The sequence below is a fragment of the Canis lupus genome, chromosome X, assembly GCF_048164855.1.
Source record: "Canis lupus baileyi chromosome X, mCanLup2.hap1, whole genome shotgun sequence".
Classification (NCBI taxonomy): Eukaryota; Metazoa; Chordata; class Mammalia; order Carnivora; family Canidae; genus Canis; species Canis lupus.
In genome coordinates this window covers 18,823,621-18,851,518 of record NC_132876.1, presented here as the reverse complement: position 1 = coordinate 18,851,518, position 27,898 = coordinate 18,823,621, and the positions used below count along the sequence as shown (strand labels likewise).

The window sequence follows — 27,898 nt, the reverse complement described above, 5'->3', positions numbered from 1 at the left end:
AAAAAAAATTAAAAAAAAATTATCTTCATTTGACATATAAGGAAACTGAGGCACACAGAGGCCGAGGATCCTGCTCAAGGTATAACACTAGCTAGTGGTGAACTCAACTCAGGATTTAAACTCAGATCTCAGTCCAAACCCCACATGTACCTTTTCCATTATAGTCTGTTATCACTCCATGATAGATAGGGGAGGCAGAAAAACTCAGACACTATGGTGTTCCCAGACTCATACACGATAAAATCACAACTGCTATTCTTTCTTGGGCACCTACTACGAGGCAAGTAGTATGCTAGGTGCTTTACATAAGTGATTTTTACAATTCTCACAATAAACCTTCATAGGAAGAATTATTCTCATTTTTTTTATGAAGGCTCAGAGTTCAATGACGCCCAGGTTCACAAATCTCTTACCATCACATATCCTCAGTGGCCCTAATAGAGGACACCTAGCATGCGCTGGGCACTCTGGTGGGTGCCGGAGCTGTAGGAACGGCAGGAATGGAACAACTGTTATTTGCTTACCTGACTTACGTGAGACTAGGGGAGGATCCCCCCTCAACCCGCCCCAATTCCAAACAGGAATTTGTGGAGGCAAAAATAAAGATCAGTAATAGCAACGGTTCCCACTTCCTGATTATGCAATGTCCTAGGTACTGTGCCGTCTACATGCGTATGCGCACACAGATGCCGCGTCTAATCCTCACAACAATCCCGTTAATATCCTCACTTTACTGAGACGAAAAGAGGCTCAGGAAGTCTGATTCGCACAAGGTCACAGAGCAGTAAGGTGTCCCCCGCCGGATGTGTACCCTGATCTGCTCACCCTAGGGCTCCTAGGTCTGAACTCACACACCCTGTTAAAGTTTTTTGGTAGAACTGGGCCACCAGTCGGGCAAACGGAATCCGCAATGCGGTCCAAGGTCTTGGGAAGGAGACGCCGGGCGAGAGGAGCACGTGGTGACTGCAAGCGGAAGAGCCGGAGCCCAGTTTAGCGCACTGGGAAGAAGGCGGCGACAGGTCTGGGAATCCTGGAGCCGGAGGTCCCGCTGGGAGACCCAGGGAAAACGGGACACAGGATGCGCGCTAGGAGTCGCCGCTTCTTCCGGAGGAAAATTCCCACCTCGTGCGCTTGGAAACCCGCAGGCGCCGGCGGAGACTACCGGGCGGCCTGTGGGCGGAGCCGGGGGCGGGGCGGAGCCGGGGGCGGGGCGAGCCGGGGCGGGGCCTGTTAGGCTCGGCTTGGCGGCGGCGGCGGCCTAGAGCGCAACGGCAGAGCAAATCTCTCCGCTTTCCCGCGGGTCGCCGCCTTCTGCAGGAGAACCTCCGCCTCCTCTGCTGCAACGCCGGCTTCCTCCTGTTCAGGCTGCCGTCAGCCCCCGCGCCCGCCGGCTTCGTAATGGCGACCCGCAGCCCCAGCGTCGTGGTGAGCAGTTTGGCCCGCCCGGCCGTGGCGGCGGCTGGCGGCCCCTGAGGCGCGCGGCCCGCAGTGCGGCCGCCGGGGCCCGGGGTGGCCCGGGGAAGCCCGGAGGGGCGGGAGGCGGCCGCTGCGTCCCGGCTCGGGCTTTACGTCACGCAGGGCGGCGTGGGAGACGGATGGCGAGGTGTGGGGTGGGTGCCCCGGGACATGCCCGGCCTGGAGGGCTGCGTGTGGGAGGAGAGGGTGGAAATGGCGTTTTGGTTGACTTGTGCCGCTGGGGAGCGTGCTGCGGGGAGGGGCCCGCGGGCCAGTTTGGGGATGATCTGGCGCGCCGCGCGGGTCGGGGGGGGGGTGCGTTTTTTCGGAGAGGCCCTTCTCTAAACTGGGGGTATGCTGCCCAGGCCCTGTGTAGAGGGTCCAGGCATGGAATGACCACATAGGGCACGCAGAGACTGGCATTTGCACCCAGTTCCGCAAATACCATAATGACTGTGCGAATGCGCATTGCCTGGTCGAATCCTCACAGCAACCTTGGTAGCGGTAACCATACCTACCTTTTTGCATACAAGGAAATACTGAGACGATATTAGGTAATTTTCCCACGGCCCAGAGGTATCCAGGTCTCGAAATCAGATAAGCCTCAATCTGGATCCTATGCTCTTTGATCCTACAGGGACAAAAAATGCGAATCTGGTCCTTACCTTCAAGGACATTCATACCATCATCAATCAGCCTCTGGTATCTTGTCTCCAACCTCATTGGTTCTTTTTGTTTCTCGAACAAACCAAGCTGCATCGCACCCCCCACCTTTCCGATCATGCTTGCTAAAATGGCCAACACCCCTGCCAAACAGTTAGATGCCTTCGTCTGCATCGTCATCGTCATCGTCATATTATTTTCACAGTTACCCAATTACCTGTTGATCGTCTCTCATTAATCATAAACTTTATAAGGTCAGGGACCACCACTGTATTCCCAGCACATAGGATGGTGCCTGGCATGTAATAAATTCTCAATAATGGTTTGTTAAATGATTAAATTAAATAATTAATCCTTTAAGCCCTTAAAAAGGAAGGATTCTGTTGATATTAGGCAATGTGGCTTAAGGTAAAGACCAATGCTCTTAATGGAGTTAGGCCTGGAATCCTGCTTGTTTGGGCTATTTACTAGCTGTGTGGCCTTGGGTAACTTACATCACCTTTCTGAGCTAAAGTGTCTTTAATGTATTGCTGAGGTGCTAGCTGCCACTTGGTGTTACTGAAAAGATTGTAAGACTGTCTGCAGTCTGAACAACCTTTCCATGGTCCTTGACTGGGAATAGTAATAGTAGCTATCATTGTGTTTACCGATATAGTCCTATTTAGTCCTCAAAACAACCCTGTAACAATAGCATGATGATTTTTTCCAGTTTTATTTATTTATTAGAGAGGGGAGGTGGGGAGAGAGCCTCAAGCAGATTCCCTGATAAGCAGGGAGCCTAATGCTGCTGGATCCAGGACTCTTGAGATGAATTAGCATGATTATGACCATTTTACAGAGGAGGAATCTTTGAAGCCTCGGAGAGGGTAATTTAACCTCTCACTATACCCACATGGCACATTTATAAAGAGGAACTCAGACTCAAACCTAGGTCTCTCTCAAGAGCCTATGCTTAAAATGGTACACTAATAGTGGGTGCTCAAAAAATGGTGGGCGCTGTTGTTTTTATTCAGTTGCTGAGGAAGTTAGATACTTTTAACTTTGGGGTATAATGCCTGCCCCAGCACACAGTGAATTATTTTTGTTAGAACTACTAGTTTTGTTTCAACATTAAGATCTTCATTGTGTTTTTGGTTTGCAAATTCCTGTTCCTTTTTTTATTTCCTTCCCAGAAATTCTCTGCATGTTAGTAATAACAAACACTCATATAGTGTTTACTATGTGCTGGTTTCTTTTCTAAGCCCTTTAGGTATAATTAACTGGTTTGATATTTTTAATTTATTTTTGATTTTTCAATGATTTTTAAATAATTAAAAAAAAAGATTTCATTTATTTGACCGAGAACAAGCTAGCACAAGCAGGGGGAGTGGCAGGGAGAGGGAGAAGCAGGAGCAGGCTCCCTGCTGAGCAGGGAGCCAGACATGGGGCTCTATCCCCAGACCCTGGGATCATGACCTGAGGCAAAGGCAAATGCTTAACCGACTTAGCCACTTAGGTGCCCTGGTTTGATATTTTTACTTATTTATTTGACAGAGAATGAGAGAGCACAAGAAGGGGAAGCAGCAGGTAGAGGGAGAGGAAGAAGCAGGCAACCTGCTCAGGGAGCTTCAGCTCATGACCTGAGCTGAAGGCAGATGCTTAACCAACTGAGCAGGCACCCCATGGTTTGATATTTTTAAATTTAAAAAGAAATTTATGTGGCTCAGAGAGAGTAAGTAACTTACCCAAGATCACCCAGCAATGCTAGGATTTGAATCTAAGTTATCTGGCCTGAATCTGCTCTTAACCTCTCCATTTTTAAGTTAGTAGTAACAATAGTAGGTATTTATTTAGTATTTACTATGTCTTAGGCATTGAAGTAAGTATTTTGCAGATATTACCTAGTGTAAACGTCCCAGAGTTACAAAATAGGTTTGCTATGAGGTAGGTAAACACTAGCATGACCTTGGAAGCACAGATGGTGAAGTGACTTGCCTGACATCACAGGTGAAATTGGCCCCCAGATCTGCCTGATACAACCCATGCTGCTTGTATTAAACTGCCAGGGGAAACTTGCACACACATGAACTAAGAACAAGCTTCTGGATTTTTGCACATTAATGTGAAACATCAGATAAGCATTATGAGTGTATTCGGTCTTCTGAATTTCAGGATGGTAGTGCTAGATGTGTAATGTACTACCCAGTCAATAATTTTCACAGAATTTTTTTTTTTTTATTTTCACAGAATTGATAGACTAGTGCAATTTTTTTGGGTCCACAGCCCTATAATTGTTATCAAACAGGGTTTTAGACTAACATCAGTCAATGTAGACCAGAATTATTCTCTGTGATCACCAAGAAATGGAGCAGTTCGGTTTGGAGGCTTCTGCAAATTGAGTAATGTGACATGTGTACTGTAGATTCATCTTGTTTTCTGTCCATTGTTGGTATCTGGATATTGCAGAAAGTCCATAGGCAGGAATTGGGAAAAGGGCAAAAAGACCAACCAGATCAGCAGAGAAGAGGGGTCTTGGGAGCTTTCTTTTAGTTTTCTTATAGTTCATCAGGTAGTAACTGGGCCATTTCATGTGAAGAAATGCTAAGAATGCACTTAGCCTTCTTTCTTTCTGTAATTTTATCCTGTGTGGATTCAGTAAGACTCATAGGCTGTAAAAGTGTCAACCACCTTTGTTAATATCAATAGAGAGACTCCATTGTTACTTTGCCACCAAATTACTAACATTTAGAATAAGTTGCTGCTAATAAGAATTCATACAAACTTGGAATTGCTATGGAACTACTCTCTTTAACAGTGTGCTTCTGATAATTGATAGGTATATATTTTTTTGTTCAGAATGCACATGGTTATTATTCCACTATGCACACTAATCAAAGGAAAGATCATAGTGTAGGATAAATTCATGTATTTGCACATATAGTAGTTATAGGCCGACCTACTTAGGAGCAGCTAATAATTTACCCCTGGGTTGAATAATTAAGAGTGTTGATTTTAAGGGTGTCTGGGTGGCTCAGTCAGTTGAACGTCCAGCTCTTGATTTTGGTTCCAGTCATGATCTCAGGGTCCTGCACTGGGCTCCCCACTCAGTGGGGAGTCTGCTTAGGGATTCTCTATCTCCCTCTCTGCACCTCCCTTTAAAATAAATAAATAATTTTTTTAAAAAATGCTGATTTTAACTCTTATAACCCTTAGATTCTTATAAATCTTTTAATTCCTTTACCCCTAGAAGGGAGAGCAAGCAATTTATATATGTAATTTATTTGTAAGACGGATATAAAATTGGAAGATGAACATACTGCTAGCTTTAATTATTTTCACGTTAAGAATTATGTGTATCGGGGATCCCTGGGTGGCTCAGTGGTTTAGGGCCTGCCTTTGGCCCAGGGCACGATCCTAGAGTCCCGGGATCAAGTCCCGCATCGGGCTCCCGGCATGGAGCCTGCTTCTCCCTCTGCCTGTGTCTCTGCCTCTCTCTCTATGTCTATCATAAATAAATAAATAAATCTTTTTTAAAAAGAATTATGTATATCAATGATTCATAATTTTAGTTTTATGATAACCTGGGTTATCACAGATTATTCCAAGGGGATGGCATATACTTTACTTTGGTGTTCTTTAAGAATTTTAATTTATTTTTGAGTTTTTAAAGAATTTTAAAGTATCTGAATATAAAAGGTAGAAATATACTACCCAGCAGTTTCTGCACATTCTAGAAGCTTGGAATTGTTGATTACTAGGAATAAAATAAAATATATTTTATCTATTAATCATACATCTTTTAATTCACATTTTAAGCTCATTTTAAAACTTACTTCCATTTGATCTGGTCTGGAACCACAAACATTGGTATTTTTTGACCACAAAAAACTTAAGCAATCCTAGTTACAGATGATGAATTGATGTTGCTAGTGTTATCTTAGGTTTCCTTGCCTGCTGTAATTGTAGATAATATATTTTTTTAATTAGAAATTTTATGTGTGGGGATCCCTGGGTGGCTCAGCGGTTTGGCGCCAGCCTTTGGCCCAGGGCACAATCCTGGAGTCCCGGGATCGAGTCCCGCGTCGGGCTCCCGGCATGGAGCCTGATTCTCCCTCTGCCTGTGTCTCTGCCTCTCTCTCTCTCTATCATAAATGAATAAATAAAAATATTTTTTAAAAAAAGAAATTTTATGTGCAAAAAAATTTTTAATGTGCAAACCACAAAAATTTTCAATGTGAAAATCATTATACATTGACACACATAATTATTAAGAATCTGTGATGCCAGTTTTACTGGGAAGTAAAATTATTTTGGTCATCTATTATAGCAGAAGTATTGACTATGATTCTAGACAAATGGTAGATGCTGATATTACATTTTTCAATAATCTTACATATTAATAAAAGTACCTTGTAGAGTTTACCTTTAATAAGTGTATTACACATAGGTTAGAATTTGAGAGCTGTGTTCTAAAGCTTGAGGAGATATGGTCAGATTTCTGAACTGCCTGAGTAAAATGGTAAGTAACTCAGAGCTATTAGTAACCTATTCTTTGATTTCCAGTTCAGCCAGAAATGGCCATAGTGGAAACATTGGATCTGGAGAGAAACCATTTTCATTTGTTTACCTCCAAAGGGCTCCCCAAATATTTTTGGGTTGGGCTCTTTCCAAAGCCATCCAGAATCTTCTTTGTGATCTACTTTAGCCATTTTATGTCAAGTTCTTGGTATGGACTGAATAATAGCCATTCCTGCCCAAATTCATATGCTGAAACCCTAACGGCCAGTGTGTGGTAGGTATTTGGTGGGGCCTTTGGGAGGTAATTAGGAGTAGATGAGGTCATGAGGTTGGGGTCCTGGTCATTTAAGAAAAGACACTAAAGATTCCCTCCCCTACCCTCCACTGTACACATAGCTAGGAGAAAGTAGCTGCCTACAAGCCAAGAGGAGAGGTCTCAGAATGAAAACTACTTTGCCAGCATCTTGATCTTGGAATTCCCAGTCTCCAGAACTGTAAAAAATAAATTACTGCTGTTTAAGCCACCCAGTCAGTGGTATTTTGTTAGGGCAGCTCCAGCAGACTAATACAGTTTTTTTGAGAAGGTGTTGGTGACAACCATGTGCTTAGACATGCAACACCAAGTCACCAATAATAAAACATGTGATTTACACTCATACAGAAATGTGATACATTCATCATCAACTATTGCCTAGTTGATTTAGAAAGCTGTACTGATTCAGTATCAGAGACCTGACAGTCACTTTTACTCGGTTTACAGCCTAGGCAACAGAATATAATGACTACTTTAAGCTTGATATTACTTTAGGGGGAGTCATTGGTGTTGGGTTCCAGGTTTGCATTTAGTGTGTATATAACTGCTCTTGATAATCACAGATTTGTGGGCTTGTCAGATTAGATTCAGGTACAAAAAAAAAATTAGATTCAGGTTCAAATGATAGGCTTTGTTGTGCTGTATAGATGTGTGTGTATATGTATGTCTTTTCTACTAGATTATAAGCTCTGAGGGCTCTAAATTGAAAATCATCTTTGTATCCCCCTACAAAATTTATTGCACAGTGCCTTAAAGTGGATGCTGAATGCATTTTATGTAATTTAATATATTGCAATCCCTTCCTAGCAAAGCAACCACTGGATGGTTAACTATCAGATGAGGTTAATAGCAGATAGTAACCAATATCAGGTGGGATACGTAGGAGTTTATAAGATTAAAGGCCGCCAAGTATATTTCTGTCTAGCTCTTGTGGAGATTGAGGTTATTGGACCTGTTTAATATGAAGCTTTGGTGTTTGGGATGAGTAAAAATAAGTTCCTGTTCATTGAATTTTATCTTATTTTATTTATTAATAGTGATGCTCTCTTAAATTCCCACAGTGCTTCACCGATTTCTTTTTCATAGTGCTTTAACACTGTCTTATGGTTATTCATGTACATGTCATGTCTTCTATACTGTAAACCCTTTGAGGGTAGCTATGTCAGATTTGTCTAATCCTCTCTATTATGTACAACATAGTAGATTCTCAATAAATATTTGAGTATTAGTAACAAGAATACAGGTTCTGGATAAGGTTGTCACCATTTTAAAATTAGTATTCTAATATTTAGTCATTATATGTGGATTTAAAAGACTTGGACTTTTCATTAAATGTCAAATTGGGAAAAGTAATGTTGGCGCCTTGTAATCACTTAAATAAATTGCTCTGTATTTGACTTTATATTTGAAATATCTATAAGTAGATGTAATAATATAACAAACCCTCATATACCCATTGCCCAGTTCTGACAACCAACTTCCTATGGCCAGTCGTATATTTCTTAAATTAGGACCCCCATAAATATACCTCATTTGTTTATAGTGAATTCTAGCACAGTTATGAATTCATGCCTAAAGTACCTCAAGCAATGTAAGTTTTAAGAATTTTTCTTTTTGCCTTTTGGGAATAGTTATATTAACATGTTTTTCTATGCTTGAAAGAACAAATCAACTCTTTTAAAAGTTTTATTGTTTTTTTTTTTAAATTCCAGTATAGTTAATATAAAGTGTTACATTAGTTTCAGGTGTACAGTATAATGATTTAACAATTCTTTTTTTTTTAATTTTTTAAAGATTTATTTATTTATTTATTTATTTATTTATTTATTTATGAGAGACACAGAGACAGAGAGAGGCAGAGACACAGGCAGAGGGAGAAGCAGGCCCCACATAGGAAGCCTGATGTGGGACTCCATCCCAGGTCTCCAGGATCATGCCCTGGGCCGAAGGCAGACGCTCAACCGTTGAGCCACCCAGGCATCCCGTGATTTAACAGTTCTGTACATTACTCAGTGCTCATCATGTTAAGTGTACTCTTAATCCCCATCACCTATTTCCCCCATCCTCCCTCCCACCCACCTCTCCTCTAGTAACCCCATCAGTTTGTTCTTCATAGTAAATAGTCTTTTTCTTGGTTTGTCTCTCTCTTTTTTCCTGTTTTCTTAAATTCCACATGAGTGAAATCACATGATATTTATCTTTCTCTGACTTTCAGTTAGCGCATACTCTCTAACTCCGTCCATGTTGTTGCAAATGGCAATATTTCATTCTTTTTATGGTTGAATAGTTTTCCATTGTGTGTGTACACACACACACACACACTACATTTTCTTTATTCATCAACCGATGGACACTTGGGCTGCTTCCGTAGTTTGACTATTATAAATAATGCTGCCATAAGCATAAGGGTACATATGTCCCTTTGAATTAGTGTTTTTGTATTCTTTGGGTAAATACCCAGTGGTGTGATTGCTGAATCTTAGGGTAGTTCTATTTTTAACTTTTTGAGGAACTTCCATACTGTCTTCCACAGTGACTGCAACAATTTCCATTCCCTCCCGCAGTGCGAGAGGGTAGGGTTTCTCCACATCCTCACCAATACATGTTGTTTCTTGTGTTTTTGAGTTTAGCCATTCTGACAGATATGAGGTGATATCCCATTGTAATTTTGACTGCATTTACCTGATGATGAGTGATGTTGAGCATCTTTTCATGTGTCTGTTGGCCATCTGTATGTCTTTGGAGAAATGTCTGTTTATGTCTTCTGCCCATTTTTTAATTGGATTGTTTTTTGGGTGTTGAGTTGTGTCAATTTTTTTTATGTATTTGAGTACTACCCTTTATTGGATATGTCATTTGCAAATATCTTCTCCCATTCAATAGGTTTTCTTTTAGTTTTGTTGATTATTTCCTTAGTAGAAATAGAAGTAGAGTAGAAGTAGAGTAGAAGCTTTTTATTTTGATGTACTTCCAATAGTTTATTTATGCTTTTCTTTCCCTTGCCTCAAGAGACATATCTAGAAAAATACTGCTATGGCCTATGTTGGAGAAATTACTGCCTATGTTCTCTTCTAGGATTTTTATGGTTTCGGGTCACACATTTAGGTCTTTAATCCATTTTGACTTTATTTTTGTGAATGGTGTAGGAAAATGGTCCAGTTTCATTCTTTTGCATGTTGTCCAGTTTTCCCAGCGCAATTTGTTGAAGACACTGTCTTTTTCCCATTGAATATTCTTCCCTGCTTTGTTGAAAATTAAGACCATATAATCATGAGTTTGTTGCTGGGCCTTTTATCCTATTCTGTTGATCTATTTGTCTATTTTTGTGCCAGTACGATACTGATTTGATTACTACAGCTTCCTAGTATAACTTGAAATCTGGAATTGTGATATCTCCAGCTTTTTTTTTTTAATTCCTTTTTCTTCTCTGATTGCTGTGGCTAGGACTTCCATTGGTGAGAGTGGACATCCTCATCTTGTTCATGATCTTAGGAGGGAAGTTCTCAGTTTTTCACCATTGAGTGTACTGTTGTGAGTTTTTCATATATGGCCTTTATTATGTTGATGTATGTTTCCTCTAAGCATATTTTGTTGAGGAATCTTATCATGAATCGTTGTTGTACTTTGTCAGATGCTTTTTCTGAATCTATTGAAATGATCATATAGTGTTTATCCTTTTTCTTACTGATGTGATCTTTTATATTGATTGATTGGCGAATATTGAACCACCTTTGGCATCCCAGGAATAAATATCACTTGATCATGGTGAGTGATTTTTTTAATGTATTGTTGGATTTGGTTTGCTAATATTTTGCTGAGGAATTTTGCATGTATCTTCATTAGAGATAGTGGCTTGTAGTTCTCTTTTTATGTAGTATCTTTTTTATGTAGTATCTTTTTTATCTTTTTTATGTAGTATCTGGTTTTAGCATCAGGGTGGTACCAGCCTCATAGAATGAATTTGGGTTTTCCTTCCTCTTCTATTTATTTTGGAATAGTTTGAGAAAAATAAGTATTAACTCTTCTTTAAATGTTTGGTAGAATTCATCTGTGAAGGCATCTGGTTCTGGACTTTTTGTTTATTGGGAGTTTTTTGATTAGTGATTCAATTTCATTGCTGGTCATCGGTCTCTTCAAATTTTCTATTACTTCCTGATCTGGTTTTGGGAGGTTACTTACATCTAGAAATTTATTCATTTCTTCTAGGTAGTCCTATTTGTTGCCATATAGTGTTTCATAATATTCTCTCATAATCACAAGTCAACACCCTCCTTTTTTTTTTTTTTAAAGCAGGCTTCACACTGGGCAGGGCTTGAACTCATGACCTGGGCTGAGATTAAGAGTCGGACACTTAACCTTCTGAGCCACCCAGGTGCCACATAAGTCAGCCTGTTGACATTAAATGTGATCTATACATCTAATAGGATTGATTGAAAGTAAGAACTTCTGAATTAGAAATTAATTTGGTGTTTTGATAGAGATAGAATTCCTGTTTTAGTGTGTATCCCAGCTGTTCTGTCTATAGCAGTCTGCGTGTCTGGGATGAAATCTGGGCAGAAGTCACATCGGCTTTGATTGAGACAAACCAGACTCTCGAAGTTCTTAGGCTGCCTGCAAAACCTGTAGCTGTTCACTGAGCTACGTCCACAGAAGCTGTAGTCTTTACAATTGTTGCATGTTTCAAAGAGTCCTGGATGGGTCCTGGTTTATGCTTGTGCAGAAGCAGTGAGTACCTAGGAGCAGGTGCTGAGTAAGCTCCAGGGAAGCCATTTTGATGCTCTGGATCTTTTTAGTGTTAAAGCACTAGGAAATGGTACCTTTTCATTCTTGTCAGGTAATAGCAGATACAGCCTGATGAGCTGGACGTGGATGTTTATATCCTACAGGATCTAGCAAGGTCTGTCTTTTCCCAAAGCTTGAACTAAATTTCAGTTTATAAAATTTACAAAAGTCATACTTGATTGTTATATTCTTGGAAAAAACTCCTCTAGGTGACACGAATGTCCCATTTCTATTCTTTTTGTAGTAAATGTGTTCTGAAATACACATGATGTGAATGTTGAGCAGATTATGTTAGCACTTCATCTTAGAGGGTCTGGTAAAATCTTCCCCCACCCAAATAGAATTTTTCTTGCTTTGTGTGAAAGTAATATATGTTTGTTTAAAAGCAAATCAGGGGATCCCTGGTGGCTTAGTGGTTTAGTGCCTGCCTTTGGCCCAGGGCGCGATCCTGGAGTCCCGGGATCGAGTCCCACGTCAGACTCCCGGCATGGAGCCTGCTTCTCCCTCCTCCTGTGTCTCTGCCTCTCTCTCTCTCTCTCTCTTTCATAAATAAATAAATAAATCTTTAAAAAAATAAAAGCAAATCAATGTTGACTTCTAGCCGCCCTCAGACCAGCTGCCAAGTGAGTGCCTTTGCATCACCTGCCACCAGGCCATGCCCATGAGCGTGTCCGGGTCCATCCACTTGGATCACTTCCTGGCCATATGCACAGGTGGACAAGATAGTACCTAAAATTCTACTCAATTCTGAGGAACTCAAAACAGCTTTTGGGACTGAAAAAGTGACAACACAAACCTCAGCCTTCTCAGAATATAATTATGAATTCTGTAGATAATAATATAAATATTAAATATGTATTTTAAAATTTTACTGAAAGCCAAGATGCCTATCCTTAAGCAACTAATACAGTGCTGACTGAAAAGTGCTCACAGGGGGATCCCTGGGTGGCGCAGCGGATTGGCGCCTGCCTTTGGTCCAGGGCGCGATCCTGGAGACCCGGGATCGAATCCCACATCAGGCTCCCGGTGCATGGAGCCTGCTTCTCCCTCTGCCTGTGTCTCTGCCTCTCTCTCTCACTGTGTGCCTATCATAAAAAAAAAAAAAAGCTTTAAAAAAAAAAAAAGTGCTCACAGTAGATATTAGTGATACATTGACATGTGATTATGGTTTGGCCAATATTTCTCGAAAACTGCCCAAAACCTAGCATCAGTTTCTTGAATGTGATTTGGAAGATATTTAGTCTTGAATATCATGTGAGGTGTAGAGTATTTAAATCTGGTTTATTTCTTTTTTTTAAGATTTTATTTGTTTATTCATGAGACACACAGAGAGAGACAGAGACACAGGCAGAGGGAGAAGCAGGCTCCCTGTAGGGAGCCCGACGTGGGATTCGATCCCGGGTCTCCAGGATCACACCCTGGGCTGAAGGCAGGCACTAAATATGCTGAGCCACCCTGGGATCCCCCTGATTTATTTCTTTGAATGAATTTTAAACATAATGGCAAGTGAGAATTATAAATCAACTATGATTTTTATTTATTTATTTTAGATTTTATTTATTTATTCATGAGAGACAGAGAGAGAGAGAGGCAGAGACACAGGCAGAGGGAGAAGCTGGCTCCATGCAAGGAGCCTGACATGGGACTCGATCCTGGGTCTCCAGGACCACGCCCTGGGCTGAAGGCGGCGCTAAACCGCTAAGCCACCCAGGCTGCCCTCAACTATGATTTTTAAAAAGTGAAATTGGGGATCCCTGGGTGGCGCAGCGGTTTGGCGCCTGCCTTTGGTCCAGGGCACGATCCTGGAGACCCGGGATCGAGTCCCACATCGTGCTCCCGGTGCATGGAGCCTGCTTCTCCCTCTGCCTATGTCTCTGACTCTCTCTCTCTCTCTCTCTCTCTCTGTGACTATCATAAATAAATAAAAATTAAAAAATAAATAAATAAAAAGTGAAATTGACAATGAAAAAAAAAGGCCATGTCAATATTAAAGTGTGCGGTGCAGCAAGTATCCCCTTATAGTTGACCACTGTTTGGTATATTCTCCTCCATAGCCACCCTTCCTTCTTGTTACTCCTTCCTTTTTTCCTCCTTTCCTTCCTTCCCCCTTCCCCTCCTCACTTCTTGCTTTTATTTTGTTGTATTACAATTTGTTTGTAGATTTTGTTGTAATACATCTTTAAAAATATACCCATACTTTTTATATGTATTTAAAGAAACACATAATACCACAAATAGTTTATAAGAAAGACTACTGAATTTCTTAAAAAGCAATATATATACTCAAGGAAGAAAATGTGGAATATACACTCTAAAGAAATAAAATTGCTGTAACTCTTCTCGAAATAATAGTTTTTATTATATTTTTTCTATATGCATAGGTACATATTTAATACTTATAAAATTATAATTATTGTACATTTTATCACCACAGGTACCACATCGATATTATTAAATACTTTGTATGCTGGGTACTCGGCATACAAAGACAACCAATATATGGTTCTACTTAAGCAATCTTGGAGTATCTGCTATGAAGGCACGTCATGAATTGATTATAAAAATTTCAGACTTCTAACAAGCTTGGGTTTTTAAGAAATCACTTAGCTTTTTAGGTGACCCCCCCCCCCCCATGAGGTGAGAGAGGCCGGATTTGAGGTGAGGAACAGCAGCTTTTGTTCAGTGTGACATTTTAGCTTGTTAGACTACAGTGTATTAAAATAGTTTTCTACAGCATATTAAAATTTGTTTTGATTTTTTTTAAATTTAGTTTGCCAGAATATAATAATAGCACCCACTGTTCACCTCGTTATGTGACCTCAACGCCCGTCACCCCATTCCCCTTCCTCCCCTTCTACAACCCTTCGTTTCCTAGAGTTAGGAGTCTCTCATGATTTATCTTCCTCTCTAATTTTTCACCACTCAGTTTCCCCCCTTCCCTTATGATCTCTTTCATTATTTCTTATATTCCATATATGAGTGAAACCATATGATAATTGTCTTTCTCCGATTGACTTATTTCACTCAGCATAATACCCTCCAGTTTCACCCACATCAGTGTAAATGGTAGGTATTCATCCTTTCTGATGGCTATAAATTTTTTTTACTAAAATTTCAAACTTAAAAGTGGAGAGAATAGTAAAATGAATCCCCATATCCTCATCACTCATGTTTAAAATGTTATCGAGATTTTGCCGCATTTGTCTTAACTCTTTAAAGTTTTTTGTTTTCTCTTTGCTGAACTAAAGGAAATTTCATAATCTGTCATTTTACATCTATAGTCTTAACTGTCTCTAAAACATAAGGTTGATTTCTTATATAACTGTAATTCATGATCATACCTACAAAGTTTACAGAAAGTTCTCGAAGTGTCATACCTAAATTGCTCTTATAAGCTAAGGTTTTTTTTTTAAGATTTTATTTCTTCATTCATGAGAAACACAGAGAGAGAGAGGGAGGCAGAGACACAGGCAGAGGGAGAAGCAGGCCCCATGCAGGGAGCTTCATGTGGGACTCGATCCGGGGTCTCCAGGATCACACCCTGGGCTGAAGGTGGCGCTAAACCACTGAGTCACCCGGGCTGCCCTAAGCTAAGGTTTTTTAACATCTAAAGTCAATCCTGTAATGCTGTCATTGAAATGGTCCTATTTCTTTTTCAGATTAGTGATGATGAACCAGGTTATGACCTAGATTTATTTTGTATACCTCATCATTACGCTGAGGATTTGGAAAAAGTGTTTATTCCTCATGGACTAATTATGGACAGGTTAGTAAGATCTTCAATTGAAGTTTTTGGGTTTCTCTATTAATTTCAGGTGTCCGCAAGTGTTTCAAGTAGTTGATATTTGAATAAACTAGGCCAACTTGTCAAATAATAGATGTTTTCTATTTGAGAGCCCTCTTTACACACAAGGTATAGAGAGAGCTTACTAATTACCCAGTGTAAGTCATGGTATACTGGGAATCTGTAGGGAGTAGAATAAAGTACACTGAAGGGAGATTGGAGGAATGAACTCTAGTCACAGTCTTTGATTACTCAACCCTGAACAGGGTAATGGGCTGGGGCTAGATCACATGAAGGGAAGGTCATATTTTGATTAGTATGCATATCTAGCTTGAAAATATCCCCTTAACTGAATTGCAGTGAAATCCCTAACTTGGTCTTTGAATGCTTGCCTTGTATGTCTGGCTATTTAGTTTTTGATTTTAAGATTATAGTATCAGTACATGTCTGTTGTAAAATATTCTAAGGATTGAGGCTATAAATGAGTAAAGTGGGGTTCTCTCCTCTTCAGCCTCCTTTATACAATCCTTCCCTCCACAATGGTTATGCACATACACTGTGTGCAGATATATGTGTGGTTAACTCGAACAACATGGGGGTTAGGCACGCCGACATCCATGCAGTCAAAACGTGTGTATATAACTCTTGACTCCCTCCATAACTTAACTACTGATAGCCTACTGTTGACCAGAAGACTCACCAATAACATAAACAGTCGATTAGCACACACTCTGTATGTTATATGTATTCTATCCTGTATTCTTACAACCAAGTAAGCTAGAGAAAAGAATATGTTTTTAAGAAAATCATAAGGAAGAGAAAATACATTACATATGGTACTGTATTTATTTTAAAAAATCCCTATGTAAGAGGGCTTGTGCAGTTCAAACATCAACTGTACATATTTTAACACACAGGTATGTACTATCATAGAGGTCTGAAGTTTATTGGACATTTTTTCATATTAGTATATTTAGAGCTGTATTGTGTATTTCGAAGGTTGCATAACATTCCATTTTCTGACCATACCATAATTTATTTAAGCAATTCTTTATTGATGGACATGCAGGATATCTCCATTATTTTGCTTTTGCAGAGTAGAATGGAATGTCTTCTTACACACGTGTTTGGGCACTTGCTTCAACTTTATCCACAGGGAAATTCTGGGTTAAGGGGAAGATATTTATTGAATGTTTTGATACTGCCAGATTATCCCAAAAGGTTACTGTAATTTATACTCCCAGTGATATATGAGAATGCTCTTTTTTTTTTTTACAATTTCTTATAATGTATATTATCAGGAAAATTTCATTTAGTCAGAATTTGCCAATCTGATATGTGGAAATGGTATTTTAATTTGCATTTTGAAAGTTCATGATAGGTGTTACAGTGTACCTGGTTTTTGAAGATTTTTAAGTTTTTATTTTCACTTTATGAAGCAAGGATATAATTCATGGGGGGCAAAGGATGTGTTTTGTGGAAGTGTAATGCCTAAGGGGGTTGTTATAGAGTTAAATATATTTCTATTATAAGTTAACTTTTGTTAAATTCCTGATTTTATTTCTGTAGGACTGAGCGGCTTGCTCGAGATGTGATGAAGGAAATGGGAGGCCATCACATCGTAGCCCTCTGTGTGCTCAAGGGAGGCTATAAATTCTTTGCTGACCTGCTGGATTATATCAAAGCACTGAACAGAAATAGTGATGGATCCATTCCTATGACTGTAGATTTCATCAGACTGAAGAGCTACTGTGTAAGTATATCTACTCCTGAAACCAGTATCGCACTATATGTTAACTAAAATTTAAATAAAGATTATATGTATTATATATATATATATATTTAAGAAAACCATGGCAACTGTAGGTTTTCCTGTATGTTTTTGAAGCTCTGCAAACTATACTTACATGTTAATTTCACTTGGTTACAGTGAGCTTTTCTAATATATTTTCTACTGCTTTATAGCCAAGTGAATATTGTCTTTTTCAAACTAGTCACCTTGGAGGCTATACACTTGTTTTAAAGGATTTTTAGTTTGGTTTTGTTGCTTGGATTTTTTTAAAAACTCCTTTTAGGAGTTGCTGTTAGGACTTGGGAGCTATTTTTGAACTATACTTATTGTTACCAGATATATATCTCCTCTGGAGCTAGATTGATTGGGGGGGGAGTGGTAAGTCATTTGCAGCTGAGTCTGATAAAGAAGGTGGGTCAGGATTGTTTCCTAGAAAGCCCATGTGGGGTGAAAGCACTGGCACACTGAAGAAACCACTTCTGATACAGTTACTGTGTGTGTGTCACCTGATCTCAGATGCTTCAGAATAGTGACACAGTAAGCAATATTGACACTGTGGGATGAGCCATAATCAGTGTGATCTTTACACATGGATTTCATCCTCCATCATTTCTTTGGTCATGTGAATGTTTGATTTTTGTGAGTTCGTGCTGTGGTTTGTTTCTGGTTGCGTGTTGCCATTGTAGTTCCCGGGAGTTGATTGTTTCTCTCAAAAGTGGGTTTCTCTTAGCTTCTTTGGGGGTTAGAAAAAAATGCCTGCTCTTTGCTGTTTCATAAATCCATATCAGGCATCTCGGTAGCAACTAGCCTTATGTTTATATTTTCCTTGAGAGTAAGACCACATATCTTACATCTAACTTTCAACCTTATTCTCTCGGTTAATCATCCATTTGACCCAAGTTTTTGACCTTTTCCACATTTTCATCAGTCCTACGGGTAACTCGAGAACCATTTAAGACATTTTCCTTATCCCCTTAAAACCTTTTGTGCTCAGATACCATGACATTGCTTTATTTTTTTTTCATTGCTTTAGACTTATAAGTTCCTTGTAACTTGTCAAAGTCTTGCATGAATTTAAAGAATTGTTTAAATACATAGTTTGGATTTTCACTCGCCAGAAGTTAGTTAGCTGGTTTATACAAAGATTTAATTCTGGTCAGTTTAGCTGCCAGCAGTATAGCTACCCAGCCTTTATTGTTGGCTTAGAGTTAAAATAGGTACTTAATGTCCATGGTATGCTTTCTTTTTTTGATCTTCTTAAGTGCCCCCCAGCATACACATATAACACATAAAAATTAGTCTTGTTACATTAGGTCTTCTATTTCATTTCTTTGGGATTTGCATAGAATATTCTTTCTTTGAAAGGAAAACTTGTAAAAAAAATGAAGAGAGTTTAATATGTCCTTTTTAAAAGTATTTTATGGTTATAAGAACAGCTTAAAGCCATAGAAACACTTTGACCCTTTAATGCCATTTTCTACTTTTAGGTTTTTTCCTATTAGTTTTAGATCTTAGAGGATTATTACACTGAACTCCTCAACTGATAAAAAGAATGCAGTCTTAAACATAAGCAAAGCAAGTTTTTAGGTTAGTTTTTACATAGAGAAAAATACTATCTGTTCTGTTTTACGTGGAATTCTGTGTGGATTTACTACTAAACAATAGAAACTAAATCCATATGCTTACTGTTGATTTGAAGTAACATTTCTGCCCCATTTAATCATTCATCAGCTCATCATGGAAAATATTCTCATGTACATATAAAAAAAACAGGCAACTTAATTTGATAAAATCATAAGAGAGAAATTTAAAATTGTTACAGCATCAGTAACATTGATGGTAGTATAGTTTCACGTGCTGATTTTCCCTAGTTTGAAATAGTGAATTAAACATTAACTAATCTGTACTAATCCTAAAGAAGTACTTCATGAACTATTAAATGTTTCTGGAATGTATAAAGAGCCATAGCAATATCAACACACACCATTTAGTTTTCCTTCAAAATAAAAATTACAGGGATCCCTGGGTGGCTCAGTGGTTTGGCACCTGCCTTCAGCCTGGGGTATGACCCTGGAGACCCAGGATCAAGTCCCATGTCGGGCTCCCTGCATGAAGCCTGCTTCTCTCACTGCCTGTATCTCTGCCTCTGTGTGTGTGTCTCTCTCATGAATAAATAGATTTAAAAAATAAATAAATAAAAATTACATTTTTGATTAAAGACTATATGTTTATTATGAAAAGCATACAGTTACAGAAAATGAAGGAATGAAGGCACCCTAAATTCTACTACCACTTTTATTTCTGATATTTTGAAGAATTTTCTCTCTTGAGTATACACACACACACACACACACGTACATCATAGTTTACATACTCTTAATCAGAGTAACTTGGTAGGATTTTATTTGTTTAGTACCTCTATGGAAATTGCCTGGGGATTCCAAATACCATATTTCATTCAATCTAAGATATCCCTGATGTTAAGACTCACCTCTTCTTTTTGTACTGCTAGGAAAAAAGACACTGTTAGTTATATTGTACGTTGCCATCAATTGTAGTATGTTGATTTCAGGGATATTAAAATGTGAGTGTGCATTTTAGAACAGTGAAATGTAGCACTTTATATTCAAAGACCCTTTCTGTTTCTAAGGCTCTGTGATATTCAGAAAAATGAAATGATAAATATGCAAATGTATTTTCTTTCTTGTGAGTTCAATTTTGAAGTACATTTTTTAAAAGACTTTATTTATTCATGAGAGACAGAGAGAGAGGCAGAGAGACAGGCAGAGGGAGAAGTAGGCTCCATTCAGGGAGCCCGATGTGGGACTCGTTCCCGGGACTCCAGGATCACGCTCTGAGCTGAAGGCAGACGCTCAACCGCTGAGCCACCCAGGCGTCACATGAAGTACATTTTTTTTAAATAATCTTTTTCATCATAAAAAAAAATAAAGCCTCAGGAGGAAAAGTTGTCAAACAAGTAAATGTTTTATGGCAATATTTTTGTGGGGGCCTTAAGTACAGGGAAAATGAGCCTGATTTACTGGATGTCCAGACAAAGTGGCTTACGTTAAAATGAAATTGTTCGTAGGATTTGAAATGTTGCAGAAAACCTTTTTTTGAGTTCTGAATTATCTCCACACACATTTGAGAACAGGAGGTGTAGAGGGGTGAAGTGACTTGCCTATGTTAATACAGGTCTTTGATTTGAACCCATACCTTTAAAGTCTTATTTGGGAAAACTTGTAACTGACTTGAATTCTCTAATATGGATTCCTTCCTTCCTTTTACTTCTTAATTTTCTATTAAAAGGTTTTTGTTGTTGTTGTTGTGTTGTTTTGTTTTTAAGAGGAAGAGGGTGGAAGGGGCAGAGGAGGAGGGAGAATCTCACGCAGGCTTCATGCCCAGCACAGAACCCCATGTGGGGCTGCATCTCAAGACCCAGAGATTGTGACCTGAGTTGAAATCAAGAGTCAGACGCTCAACCGACTGAGCCTCCCATGCACCCCTCCTAGTCAGAAGTTCTGTATGCAAACGATTCTTCTTGCCAATTGTGGGACTTTTTTTTCTCAGTTGCAGTCTGGGTGCATAAAGCTGTAACTTTCAATATTAATCTTGGAAGTTGCTTGATTAGTAGCTTGATTAAGCTATTTAATATATCAAAGATGTAATTTACCTTATAGTAATTTGTAAGAATGTGCCTATTTGAGTGAATTTGTTAAAGAAAATGCAGAAAATATTCGAATAGTTATTTAAATTGTCTCTTACAAGAAGAGATCAGTAGCTTTCAGTATGACCTTCTCCTTCATTTAGTCATTGTTTTGAGGTATGTTTTTCCTCCAGAACAGTTAAATAAATGTAAATGTGCCACTTTGATGTTGACACTGAATAGTCTAAAGCTTATCTTCTGTAAAGCTAATATCTATTTCTCTCTTTATATATACATCTATGTGTGTGTGTGTGTGTTTAAAGCATGTGTGAAAAAAAATAAAATAAAGCATGTGTGTGTGTGTATAAAGCAAGCAAAGTGAGTTATTGAATTAAGACCATAGACAAGTGGGGGGGTAGAATTTGTTCAGTTTAAATTGGTGGGAACAGGGCTGTGTACCATCTATGGTATAAGGAAACTTTAACAGAACTGGTGTCAGAAGTATATTTTATATCCATTTCCTGTGGATTTTCACTTTACATAGGCTGAGATATTAAACACTCTGTTTCTTGGAACATACAGGTAGTGTTCAAGTTTGGTCTTGTGAAACCACAAATTTCAGTATTAAAAATTTTAAGGAAATTGATTAATTCACTCAGCAAATACATATTGATCATCTGTTGTATACAAGGCCATACAAAGTGGTTCTGTTGAATATGTTTATCTTATGCGATCCTAGTCCCAAACCAGTCCTGGAATGAAAAGCATGAAGAGTGGTTGCAATAACTTCTGAAGGTTTTGAAAACTGTATTTAAAAACACTAGATATTAAATATCAGCACTGACTTCAATTTTTTCTAGTATTATGTTGTGCTAAATTGTGTCTTTGATTTGATTAGAGCAGCACTGACCAATAGAACTTTCTGTGATGATAGAAATGTTCTATGTCGGGACACCTGGGTGGCTCAGCGGTTGAGCGTCTGCCTTTGGCTCAGGACGTGATCCTGGGATCCGGGATCAAGTCCCACATCGGGCACCCTACGAGGAGCCTGCTTCTCCCACTGCCTATGTCTCTGCCTCCCTCTCTCTGTGTCTCTCATGAATAAATAAATAAATCTTAAAAAAAAGTTCAAGTCTGTGCTGTCAAAGCACTTGAAATATGTCTTGTGCAACAGAGGGCCTGAATTTTTCATTTTATTTAGTTTAAAGAACAGTCAACTCTTGAACAATACAGGGGTTAGGGGTGCCAACCCCCTGCACAGTTGAAATTCTTGTATAATTTTTGACTCCCACAAAACTTAACTACTAATAGCCTACTATTGACCAGAAGTCTTACTAATAACATAAACAGTCAATTAACATGTATTTTGTATGTTTTCTGTATGTTATATGTATTGTGTATCATATTTTTACAATAAAGTAAGCTTGAGAAAAGAAAAGATTATTAAGGAAACTACAAGGAAGAGAAAGTACATTTACAGTGCTGTTCTGTATTTATCAGGAAAATCCTTGTATAAGTTGGCCTGCACATTTAAACCCGTGATATTGAAGGATCAGTTGTAATTGCCACATGTGCTTAATTGCTACTATATTGGATAGGGTGGGAATAGATGATCTAAGGGCCCTCCTTTATTAGGGCCCTCATTTTAAATTTTATTTTTATTTTTTAAGTAAGCTCTAGGCCCAATGTGGGGCTTGAACTCATGACCCCAAGATCAAGAGTCACATACTCACCTCCCCCACTGAGCCAGGCAGGTGCCCCTCACTAGTAGCATGATTTTTTTTAACGGATGATAATAGCTTTTTTTTTTTTTTTGGAAGCAACATGTTCTTTCCAAAAAAATTCCTAAAATACAGGTCAGTAAAATACTCCCTGGGTGTGTATCCTTCCAGACTTCTTTTTTCTGCATATATTTTTAGAAAATTGGATATCTGCTGTTTTTCATCTGAGATACAGTCTACCTCTGAAAGCATATGATCGTAATATTCTCACTGCTGTTGATATTTGATCAGGGTACAGGAAAATGGCAAAAGGTCAGGATGATCACGATCAGGATGTGCAGAGAAAGCATGCTAGAGTGTGGTGGACTGGAGCCTCGCTGAAGGTAGAAGCAGGGACTTTGCCAATAATTCTGTTCTAGGGCTCTGAAAGAACAGTCCCAAGTTCACTGCAACAAGCAAGCTGTGAGGTGCTAAACTCAGCTTCTTACCTCAGTACGACTTCTAGTCTTGCCCTCTTTGGAGCTCAGCTTTAGAGATTGGCCTCTGCATCCTCTTAAAATCAAGGGGTAGTGGAAGGGGAGGTGGGCAGGGGTATGGGGTGGCTGGGTGATGGGCACTGAGGGGGGCACTTGACGAGATGAACACTGGGTGTTATACTATATGTTGGCAAATCGAACTCCAATAAAAAATATACATATAAAAACAATAAAGTCAGCCTACAAAATCCCCTAAAAAAATTTTTCCTCCTGTTTGTCTCTCTCAGGCAGGTCTTTCCCAGCCCGCTCGTGATATGTTTTCCCACAGCTTTCTCTCCTCTTTTCCCAATACCACGCTGCAGTTCTTGCTGCTGCCTGGAGGGTTACAAAGTCCCTAGGGATATACAAATAGGAATAAACAAAGTTCCTTCCTATTTCTCTACTCATCTTTTCACCTAGACTCAAAAAAGGTAATTGGGGGCCCCTGGGTGGCTCAGTCGGTTGAGCATCTGACTTTGGCTTGCATCATGATCTTGGGGTCCTGGCATCGAGCCCCGCATTGGGCTCCCCACTCGGCGGGGAGTTTGCTTCTCTCTTTTAGACAAATAAAATCTTTAAAAAACAAAAAAGAAAGGTAATTGTACATATGAGACTAATGTAATGCTGTACGTTAATTATACTTGAATAAAAAACACCAGAAATCATAACTGCCATCTTAACACTTAAAAAAAAAAGGTAGACAAAATGGAAACACAGATGCTAAGAGTAGGTAGTTGTAGACCCAGAGAGCTTTTTTGGGAATTTTATGTAGTTGATAATGACACTCTGAGTTAAGGACAATTTGGGCTCGCTGGCTGAAGAGAGGGGAGATGGGATGGTAGAGAAGTGGGAAGAGCAATGCGTTGAGGGGGACTGTCCCCTGAGACTATGCCAGTCCCATCATCTTGTTCAAGATGAGGCATGCAAGAGCCACTCAATAGTATAGGAATAGAGTAGTAAGCTTGTTCCACCCAGGAGAGGAGAGAGGGAAGGTCCTCTGGTGGGGTAATTGATCCGTGGATGCCATTTCTATGCAATTGTGCACTTACACCTGTATTCTAGCACGGTGGACTGTAGCATTTTTCCTAGATAAATTTTTATTAGCCTCCATTGGAAAGGTGGCTGTTGACATGAAAAAAGCCTCGGAAAAGATTTAAGCTAAAAACCTTGGGGGCAAACAGTATGAAGATTTGGACACCAGTGGAGCAACAGTGTCTTGCATGTTTGAAGTTTTCTTTTCTCTTTCTCTATCACCATAGTCTTTGGATCATGTTTTGTTTTTTTGTTTTTTGTTTTTTGTTTTTTTTTTTCCATGATTCCATACTTTTCAGTTCTCAGGTCTTTTTATTCCTTTTCTTTTTCTTTTTTCTTTTTCTTTTTTTTTTTTTAAAGAGGGTCTTTTGGAATTGGACTGTAATACCAAACTTCTACAGAAGGTGTCACTATCTACTTTGGTATATGGTGTAAATCTTTTACTGTGATTCACTAGTCTGGAAAGCTTCAGGTTTCCTACAGGTTTTTTTTGTTTGGTTGGGTTTTTTTTTGTTTTGTTTTGTTTTCTTGATGTTAATTACTTCTCTGTGTTTGAAACTCTGGGTTTTTTATTTATTTATTTTAAAGATTTTATTTATTTATTCATGAGAGAGAGAGACAGAGACACAGGCAGAGGGAGAAGCAGGCTCCATGCAGGGAGCCCGACATAGATTCGATCCCAGGTCTCCAGGATCACACCCTGGGCTGAAGATGGCGCTAAACTGCTGAGCCACCAGGGCTGCCCGAAACTCTGGGTTTTAAGTTAGACTAAAGAGTGTCTGTAATTTCCTTAAGATGAGAAGTAATATGCTAGAATTTTTGCATATCAGAAGCCATACTTAGATCTGTTTAGTTTGCAACACTAAGTAGTTTTGGCCCAATTGTGTTTTTCAAAAATGATACTCCATAAAAAATGGACATGTATATAGAAGCATATGATGAGAATAGAAGTATATAAAAGTAAAAAGCCTTGTTATCCTCATTCTCAGTACTCAGAGGTATTTGATGTTATACATTTGTTTGGAATGCTGAACAAAAATGGTTTCATAGGCAACACATTGTTCTACTACTTGGTGTTTTTAATTCCCATGGCTCATGTCAGTGTGTATAGATTTTCGGATTTTTTTTTAATGACCTCATGGTATTACCTTGTGCAGATGAATTTAATTTAAATAGGTCCCTGTTGATAGACTTGGTTGTCTCCAGTTTTTCTTTTTTATAAATAGTTGATACACTGAACCTCCTTGTATGTACCTTTGCATATTGGTGAGTATTTTTATAGCACCAATTCCTGGAAGTGGAATTGCTGGAGCAAATGGCACACAGGCTTACAATTTTAATAGGTATTGCCGTATCATTTTCAAGAGAGGTTATGGTTATACCAGTTTATACTTTTACCAAGAGTACTTGTTTACCTCACTTTTGTCAACATTTATCATCAGGCTTGAGTTTTTGCCAGTGTGAATGGGTAAATGGTAGAAGTTCATTGTTTTAGTGTTTCTCAGATTGATAGCATTTTATATGTTAGGCCTTCTCTTCTGTGAATTGCCTATTTGTGTTCGTTCTTCATTTTCCTATTGGATTCTTAGTCTTGGAACCCAACACAATAGGAATATTTGTTACAGATCTTTTCTTTCAGTTTGGGTTCATGATATGCCTAGGATTTTACCCTTTCAAAGAATGTGAAAATATTTATTCTACATTTTCTTCCAGCCTGCTTATGGCTTTATTTTTTACATTTAGATTTTAATCCATCTGGAATTTACTTTTGTATATGCTGTGAGGTGTAGGGATCATACTTTATTTTTTTTCCCAAAATGGTTAACTACTTCATTGAATAATTTGTCTTTTCCTTACTGACTTAAAATACCATCTTTATCATATACTAAATCCTCATATATTTTCGAGTGCTTCTGGGCTGTATTCTGTTTCTTGGTCTCTTTGTCTATTCCTGTGCTGGCACAACATTGTTAGAATTACTGTGGCTTTGAGCAGCCTTGGGTGGCTCAGTGGTTTAGCGCCACCTTCGGCCCGGGGTGTGATCCTGGAGACCCGGGATCGAGTCCCCCATCGGGCTCCCTGCATGAAGCCTGCTTCTCCCTTTGCCTGTGTCTCTGCCTCTCTCTCTCTGTATCTCTCATGAATAAATAAAATCTTAAAAAAAAGAATTACTGTAGCTTTGGTATGGTTTGCTCTCTGGTAGGGGAAGTCTCAGCTCTTTTGTTTACCTGCTCTTTGGCTCCAGTACAAATTATGGTCATTATCACCACCAACTACAGTAGATATGGATGGTTTCCCTTTGAAACTCCTGTAAGGGTTTCTGCTGGAGTCTATGATAACAGAAAACTGGGAACCTAAGAGGTATGCCTGAAAAGACTAATCAGACCTGGTTTTCCAGACTGTTCTGAAGACAACTTGGGCCTGGGCTAGACTTTCGAGGACAGTATTTTTGGGGTTGAGTAAGATACAGACCAGAACATACAACTTTCTTGATTCATGGGATTGGTCTAGGGCCAAAACCAGACATCTGTCGTGCTAATAACTTTCTTCATGGTTCAGAAATCACCATGACCGAAGATGGGTGGCTGCTGTGATACTGCCCATTCAAAATTGTGTGTGCCCTATTTTGAGGACTCTTAAGAGTATCAAATCAGTAATGGCCAATTAGAACTTTGAAATTTTTACTAATCTCTAGTTAAAAGTTATCTTAGTCGTTCATTTCCTGAAACATAATTCTTTTTTTTTTTAATTTTTATTTATTTATTTATGATAGTCACAGAGAGAGAGAGAGAGAGAGACAGAGACACAGGCAGAGGGAGAAGCAGGCTCCATGCACCGGGAGCCTGATGTGGGACTCGATCCCGGGTCTCCAGGATCACGCCCTGGGCCAAAGGCAGGCGCTAAACCGCTGCGCCACCCAGGGATCCCCCTGAAACATAATTCTTATAGTTTGTATCGTTTAGAATATCCTAAATGCTATGACATTTGATGACTAATTTCTTAAATCTTCTAGTTCCTTTTCAATAATTTGAAATCTGTGTACATACACAAAAGGATATACGTATATATTTATATCTTTTTTTTTTTTAACTAGAATGACCAGTCAACAGGGGACATAAAAGTAATTGGTGGAGATGATCTCTCAACTTTAACTGGAAAGGTATGTGTCTTGAGAGGGAAGAAAAGAGTTCTCTTGACTTCATGCCAGGAGTCAATTAGTAACACTGTGCTTTATCACTGAGGCAGTTTACACAGTTAGTTATGCACTTAAACAAGGCTATTTAACTCTTGGAAGTGACCTAAGTTAGCTGTCTTTCCCTAGGTCATATAGCAAAGAGGCAGCAGAATCCAACATTAAACTTAAAGTCTAGATTGCAAAGGACTCCTGTCTTCCTCTGTGGTGATCTAACTGGGAATTCTTCTTTGAAAGTATATATATATATATTGGAGAAAAGACCGTCTTCTTTTTAAAAATCAGACTCACAAAGCAAAACATGCAGTGTCTGTAGTATCATGTAGTAGCTGTGAAAGTGTAGGTTCTAGAGATAGGCAGCTTTTTATTTTCCTTAAGTAAACTTTACACCCAACGTGGGGCTCAAACTCACAACCCCAAGATCAAGAGTTGCATGCTCTACCAACTAAGCCAGCCAGGTACCCCAAAATGGGTAGCTGTGATTCAAAGCCGGGCTCAGTACCTT

At 39.0% G+C, this 27,898-nt stretch overlaps 1 protein-coding gene and 1 long non-coding RNA gene across 4 annotated transcripts in view; one reads left to right on the top strand and one right to left on the bottom strand.

Moving 5' to 3' along the window:
* Window positions 1–233: 233 nt before the first annotated feature.
* On the bottom strand, window positions 234–1,216 carry LOC140628635 (uncharacterized). Its single transcript, XR_012026670.1, has 2 exons — window positions 856–1,216; window positions 234–483 (listed from the first exon to the last, which is right to left on the bottom strand). It is a non-coding gene; the product is annotated as an uncharacterized lncRNA (long non-coding RNA).
* The window catches only part of HPRT1 (hypoxanthine phosphoribosyltransferase 1), a 38,422-nt gene continuing 11,663 nt past the window's right edge, over window positions 1,140–27,898 (top strand). Inside the window, exons 1-4 of one of the 3 annotated variants that reach the window (XM_072818004.1) lie at window positions 1,140–1,425; window positions 15,370–15,476; window positions 17,064–17,247; window positions 27,295–27,360. In XM_072818004.1, the coding sequence (XP_072674105.1) occupies window positions 1,399–1,425; window positions 15,370–15,476; window positions 17,064–17,247; window positions 27,295–27,360 (384 nt within the window). In that variant the 5' untranslated portion in view covers window positions 1,140–1,398. The other 2 variants (XM_072818003.1, XM_072818001.1) reach the window with 2 other exon arrangements.